The following is a 7,209-nucleotide window of genomic DNA, read 5'->3' as shown; positions in this document are numbered from 1 at the left end:
GCAGGTGAATCACATCTCGTCTACATTATGCTTATGTACATACACACTGAGGCATCAGCCTGCAGTTAACTCTTCTGAAGCATCAGACTAATTGGAATGACAAACATTTGAGCTAGAAATATTGACAGGGCTGGCATAAAGATCCACACACATTTGTGTTTATCTTTGTTTTCATCTCTGGAGCAGCATAAACTGTTAACTGAAACAGAGTTTAAAAACATTTCAAATATGTAACTACACCATTAACACGGTGAATATGAAAATAGAACAGCATATGGCAAAAGAGATTAGAGGGATTAACCAATTAAATGGTATGACTCAAACCTACATGATCCTTCAAATCTGTGTTTTGCAGTGAGCTATGTGGGGGCATGAGAAAAGGACTTTACCCAGTGCAAACACTGGAAGCCAAACTTCTAAAAATAACTGATTTGTAAAATATCTAGTGGGAAGATATGAGAGGTGTGAGATGTTCAGAACTTGCACCTTAACTAGTGACTGACTTTTGGATCTCTCCTTCTGTGCTGGATTTTACAAACATCTACTACTTGTTGCAGAACTCATACAAGCAGTGCCAGAGGACTACAACTGCTGACTTTGTACTCTACTATTTACTGGTCTAGGCAACATAATATTGTATTTTACATACTAATTTATAGATCAAATTCCTGTTACTGTAAACACACATGATATTTAATTGAATTCAAGCATTTCTGCTCATAAGAGACTAAAATATCAAAGGGGAGAAGGGGCCTTAGCAGAGGGAATGTTTGTTTCTCAGAATTGCAGAGGACCCTGCAGGAAACAGGTCAAGTTTGTGCTCTCTGGGGCAGCACCTGGGACTCTCAGCATTTGTCTAAAAAAACCTTTAATTCATCCAAGTTCATTTGACTTCATCCTTCTACAGCTACTAAAAAAAATGACAAAAATAAAAGCAAATACAATTTACAGTTATCACACATGTATGTGACTGAAGAAATATTAAAAAGCTATTTCTTACTCAGAGTTATCAAGGTTTTCAATTATAACTGAAAAAAAAGGTACTAAAAAATAACGTAAGCATCTTCTGTACCCAGCTACAGCTAAGCCACCAGCACAGATCGGTAACAAAGTAATTCTTAGATTTAATTAAAAATTCATCTCAGCATACTTTTACATGCTAATAATACACAAATACATTTGCATTTCCTTTTAATAGCTAAATGAAGCTAAAGGCATGCTGAATAGTTAAATCAGTTCAAGCACCAAATGCACAAACACAGAGCTCCTCTAAAGCACCTTTCTGTAAATGCAGCCTCAAAAAGCACACACACACACACACACACACTTCTTTTCTAATATAATAACCTCTCATTGAGAACAGGATCCAACTTAGCAGAAAAGGAATGAGAAAGTATCCTTAAAAAATGCAGCCTTAAATGCATTCTTAATGTAGTCTTAACCTTCAGGTCACAAAGGAACAAGAAGTTGCATGTGGCCACATATTGTAACTGACTTTAGGTATGACTTGACCATATATGCAGAGATACGTAAACAAATCAAGTTTAATTTAAGTTGGTAGGTGTCTGTGAGCCTTCCTAGGCTAAATCTCATAATAACATAAGAGCTTGACTGCTTATCACACCGCACAACATGAAATCACAGACCTACCTACTCTGGATTTAACACTAGTTGTAAAGCAATTTATGCTTTACTCTTACCCTATGTGTAAGAAAAAAAAACACTCAAAAATGCCTGAAAAGCAGCAATGACAGCTTCTGTGATATACAGGAAAAATCATGTCAAACTTCTACCATAACCTCCTCCCCTACAATTCAAAAAAAAACCCAAAAAACTATTTTATGTGGTTCTCCACAGGCTACATCACATGTCACTAGCACAACCATCTATATCATTTACTTCTAAATTGTGATCTTGTTATCTTTTTCCACCAGGATGAACACTTTGGCAGTGAGACCATATGAAAAACAGAAAACCTAAAATTTAACTGCTTACCTTGAGGAAAAGAATTGGGTTGCACTAAATAAAGAAAAGCATGGACTACTTTAAACAAAATTCCTATTGGTCCAGGTTCGTGGTATGCACCTGTATCATACGTCTTGGTGGGTACAAATCCAAAATCCAAGGTGCCCGGGGGCGGTTTGTATATAGGCTGAACCTCTGACATAGTACTTCCACAAAAGAGCAGCAGCAGCAAGCAGAGTTCCACAGCCATAGCTAGCAGTATTCATAAAACTTGAGGTAGAGAGATCTGCTCCGCCAAGTCTAGAAGTCTTCAATACATTCACTTGGGAGGGTAACTTTCTAGCCAGGAAAACACCACTGCTTCCAGACCTTTTATTCTTGCCCGTGTTCCTGCTTCAGGACAATACAGAAGCTTCTTGTGGAGACCACTCAAAGCACCACCTCTGGAAAAAAAACACAAGAAAAGGGTCATTAAGGAGCGTGTGTGGCAGGAGGGAAGCTAGACAAGGCAGAGCAGAACAGAGAGGGAAGTGTGTGAGCAGAAGGTCTGTTGTTTGCTGTGCTTGAAACAGGAAAAAAAATAATAATTACGCACAATTCCAGGTCAGTGAGTTTTTAAAAGGGAATAAAGGACAGCACTGGGATGGCTACAAGGGAAACAAACCAATCCTGATGCCACCCTAGCTGATTATTACAGACCACATCCTGAAGCTCTTTTAATACTTCACCCAAATGTGTTTATATTATAACCTTCCAGTGCGTAGAACTGCCCTGTGTGAGCTGGCAGAGTGACACAGGTAGTCACAAGGTTCCCAGCAAGACCCCAGGTTTCACCTCCAGGAAGAATTTAGCTTCCCTTTATTTTGCCGTGTCAGCAGCAGCGGGCAACAGGAAAGCATTGTTTCCATAATTCCTGCTCTTGATAATAGCAATATCCCTCTGGTACCCAAAAAACTGAAAAGCCAAGCTATACACAGACACACAAAAATAATATACTTCTGGCCAAAAATGAAATACAGCCTACGGCATTGGCATTTCTTCCAAACATAAGGGTTTGGACTCGATGACCTCTGAGGTCCCTTCCAACCTTCGGCATTCTATGATTCTATGATTCGGCATTCTATGATTCTATGATTCTATGATAAGTTAACCTGGACAAAAATATCCTACATATTCTGTGTTACATATACTCTGAGAGTAAGGACAGAAACCATCACTCTCTTTCACAAGAAAAAAGCCAAGTTACTTCACTCACCTCCTCTGTCAGCTACTCCTAGTTTCCTAGGCATCCTCAAAGATTAAAGGGGGGAGAAAAGTCCATTTGCCATTCCAAAGTAAAGCATCCTCCCTCAGTGGTGAGGATGGGTCTCACTATTTTCTATTAAATTGAAGTATTGCAAGACTATCCTCAGAAGCCTGCACAGTCAACTCAACTTCTATTTGTAGCTTACTGTCAATTAAAAATGCTAGTAAAATAAAAATACTAAATTTCACACAAAACATCTGCCCACATCTTCATCTACCTGTGGCATGGCATAAATCCCTCAATTCAGCCTGGGCTGCCAAAAAGCCAACAACCACAGAGAAGCCTCTAGCCCTTTTTGGCTTCGGAAGCTGCCCACATGGATGAGTTGGCCAACATGGGCTGGAAAACTCAGCACTTTCCCAGCACATGGGTCTGGCCTCCCCGGAAGGGCCTGTGGAGACCTATGGAATGTCACCCGCAGGGATGCTCGGGAAGGTCCCCGTGCGGGACGGGCCGCCCGCCTCGCGCGGGGCGCCGCACCCCGCGGCACACACAGCCTTTGCGCAGGACGTTCTGCCTCCGACGCCGCTTCCAGCAGCGCTGCCTCGGAGAAACAGGTTCCTAACCCCGCTGGGGCTTCAGACCATCACTGGTGAGAAGGACGATGGCAAAATAACCCAGAGGGCTCCTGACGGCGGTCAGCCCAACCCTACACCAGGGCTTGGGCTCCCGAGGCGCCTCCAGGACGAGGACGCTCAAGGGCAGCGTTGGTGGGACAGCGCGTCCGTCTCCCTCCCATCCTTTACAGTCTGACAGCAACCAGGTGATTTTTTTGAACCAGCAACAGTAATCGGGACAAACCTGCAACAAACTACCTCGAAGGCTTGTCTGCCACCTTCCTGCATTCAAAGGATAGATCAGTAACAAGAAAAACTTACCGAGCAGAAGAATGTAAGACCAGACCAAAGAACTAAGCGCAGCTCTGTTTCCCTTAGGTCTAATCAAGTTACAAAGAAATCATCCCAGTTAATTTTCCCCTCATGCCTGCTGAAAAATAAGAAAGAAACCAGCAGTAATAACCCTTTGAATATCAGAGCTATCCAAGCGATTTTCAAAACCATAATGTTCCCAGCCACTCTGCAACACAATCCTTAGCACAGAAATGCAAGAATTCACAACATGTTAAACCATGAACAGCTCCATAACCAGAAGGGCATGTTTTGTGAAAGAATAACGAATTTGTGAATAATGAAAGACAAAAATTTCCAGATCCAAAATACTCTTGTATTTTGTACAAGAGTACAACTCTCTTACATGCACCTAGCACTCTAGGGTTGAATACAGCAATTGAAAACGCTTAGCATGCAGGTTATCATCAGATCTACAGAAACTCTGCAGGAAGAAATATGAAAGACCTGAACTAAGAGCAAAATTTTATTTTTATTTCCTCTTAATGACAGAGAAGGCAAGGTTGATGCAAAAAAAAATCAACTTGTTTTTCTTGAATAAAAAAAAAAAGAAAAAACAAAACACTTTTTTCTGAGAGAAGTTTAGATTTTTCGAGATTTTTCCAGGTACAGTTCCAATAACTTGGGCCTAGGGTCAATGAGTTGCAGAAAAAGCTCACCTGACTCTAAAACTTAAGAAAACAGACATCATGATGTACAGAAAACAACACAGAGAAATGTTAGGTGTGTTTGTGGAAGATGAAGAGGAAGATGACCTCTAACTGGCGTCCTTATTAAGGCAAAGCTAGAAGACGGAGCATGTTCTCCAGAGTGTGTTCTGTTATACTGGAGTAGAAGGAAAAAAAAGTAAGTAGGGATTTTCTTGAACTCAAATTTTAGGTTAAAGACAATTTAAAGGGGATCTAATTATAAAACTAGACAAGTTAAGCACTATTACAACGTCAAAATGTCTTCCTAATGAAAAAAAAAAGGCTAGTAAAGACATGAAGTCATACATCAACCAAGTCACAAATTTGGCAGTTTTAAGACAAGGAGGCTGCTGAAATGGTAAGGGCCTACATGGGAACTGCCAACAGTGTTCTGCAAAGCAGAGATATACAACCATCCTTCAGCTCCAAAGACATTTCTGACATCTCCTATCCTATGCAATTCTCACTTAAGCCTTCATATAGCTTCTTCACGGAATATTTCATCCTACAGGACAACTCCTCTGGCCAATTCTACATCTTCTCTATACTTAATAAAACAAGAGTACATTAATAATGACCAGAAATTTGCAGAAATGCTATTAAACCTGTACCTGTGTATTACTATGAGCATCCAATACGTATTCAGCCAACCTACCTAAAAACAACTTAAGACATGAAAAAAAGTCTGCAGTAATCCTCATCTTGATGTATAAGAAGAACTTTCATTGAGAATTTATCAGCAGTTAAGTATGACAGTTAAATAGTGCTAAAAGTGAAAATACATCCACAAAATTACTAATTGTGAAAGCTGCAAGAATGACATACATACTTAAAAGATGCATATACTTGAAAAGAATTATAGCATTTTGTGACAATCTTGATTGCAGCATGGGACCAGCTCATTTCCTCTGAAAGAGTGTAACACCGCTGCAATCAGCGATTTTGCCCCAATTCTGGTAAAGACTGTGGGAAAAGGGACTGCAGGCACCTTGGAAATGTCTTCATTAGTTACAAATATGTCCATTTCATCAATGCATTTTTCCATGGGGGAAAAAAAAAACAAAACTGTCAACCGCATGATAAAATATATTACGATGAAATAATTTATTTCTATGCAGTTTCCAAGGGCATCTCTAATCTCTAAATATTTGCAGTGAATGTGTCACTGCACTATTCTACACAAGCAAGTCACTAACACAGCTCTGGTGTTTATAACTGCTATCTGTGGACAACATCATCACTCTTTCATCAAATATGCTCCCGTATTATCACCTTTCCAGTATTAAACTTCTCTCATTTTACACTTTAAAATATGCACTGTTTTCAAAATCAAAAAAGAGTAACTTGTCTGTAAGTTTAGAAAAAAAGAGAGGGAGAGGAAAGAGACCGAAAGATACAGAAGTTAAGCAGCGGCTTGTGTGCTGCATCGACTGGAAAAGGCAGAGCTGGGAAGCAGCACGATGTCTGGCTGCTGTTTCAACAGGACACGTCTTCCCATTTAACGTGGCAATCATGCAAACAGAATATTGCAATGCAGCGACGTGACTGCCCTGGGAGCCAGACCCCCGGAGCCCAGGGCCAAAGCCGAGCGGAGCTGCCCCTTGGCAGGAAACCAGAATGGGAAGGTGGGAGAAGCCGCTGTTCCCAGCAAGCTCAGATCAGGGATCCGGCCCATCGCTGCATTTTAACACGGCTAAGCAAAAAACGTGTGTCCAAAACCGCCTCTGAGGTTCCAGTGACAGCAACCGCCAAGCAAACAAGGTGAATTAAACTGCTACAGCCACAAAAATCTGCATTAATAAAGACACACACACACAAACCCACCCTTCCCACTCAAGGCACGCAGCACAGTAAGCCGAGCAGATGCTGGCGAGCACGGAAAGGCGCCGGTTTCTGCTACGGAATCTGTCCCCAGGCTGCCCACAATTACAACCTGTTGCCAGGGGCAGGGCGAGCGGAGCGGGCGCACAGGAGCGCCCGGCGGCAGCGGGAATCCCGCGGGAGCGGCGGGGCTCCGGGCGCGCCGGGAGCCGGGATCGCGGCGCCCGGGGAGGCTGCGGGCAGCGACTCCGGGATCGGGGGCGGGGAGGAAGCGCGAGCGCCGCTTTCCCAGGTTTTTGCAAGTCGGAACAGAGCGCGCTTGTAGGAACAGGCTGCGAGGGAGGCAGATCCCTTCCCCGGCGGCTCAGCTCCAGCCGCCTCTGTAGCGCTACCTGGGGAGGGGGATTAAACCACACAAAAGCCAGCAGCGAAGCCCCCCCGCCCCGGCACATTTACTGAGCGCAGCGCGCCGGGCCCCCGCCGCCCCGGGGCAGGTGCGGGGGCACCGCGGGGCTCCCCA

General features: G+C 42.9%; 1 protein-coding gene across 8 annotated transcripts in view; it reads right to left on the bottom strand.

Moving 5' to 3' along the window:
- The window catches only part of PROM1 (prominin 1), a 50,063-nt gene extending 47,652 nt beyond the window's left edge, over window positions 1-2,411 (bottom strand). For 5 of the 8 annotated variants that reach the window (XM_026052381.1, XM_026052387.1, XM_026052384.1 and 2 more), the window contains exon 1: window positions 1,996-2,411. In XM_026052381.1, the coding sequence (XP_025908166.1) occupies window positions 1,996-2,215 (220 nt within the window). In that variant the 5' untranslated portion in view covers window positions 2,216-2,411. The remainder of the gene's footprint in view (window positions 1-1,995) is intronic. The other 3 variants (XM_026052386.1, XM_026052383.1, XM_026052385.1) reach the window with 1 other exon arrangement.
- Between the last annotated feature and the right edge of the window lie 4,798 nt (window positions 2,412-7,209).

The sequence above is a fragment of the Nothoprocta perdicaria genome, unplaced genomic scaffold (genome assembly GCF_003342845.1).
Source record: "Nothoprocta perdicaria isolate Ctin4 unplaced genomic scaffold, notPer1 scaffold_88, whole genome shotgun sequence".
In the NCBI taxonomy this organism is placed as follows: domain Eukaryota; kingdom Metazoa; phylum Chordata; class Aves; order Tinamiformes; family Tinamidae; genus Nothoprocta; species Nothoprocta perdicaria.
This window is presented reverse-complemented; position numbering and strand designations above follow the sequence as displayed.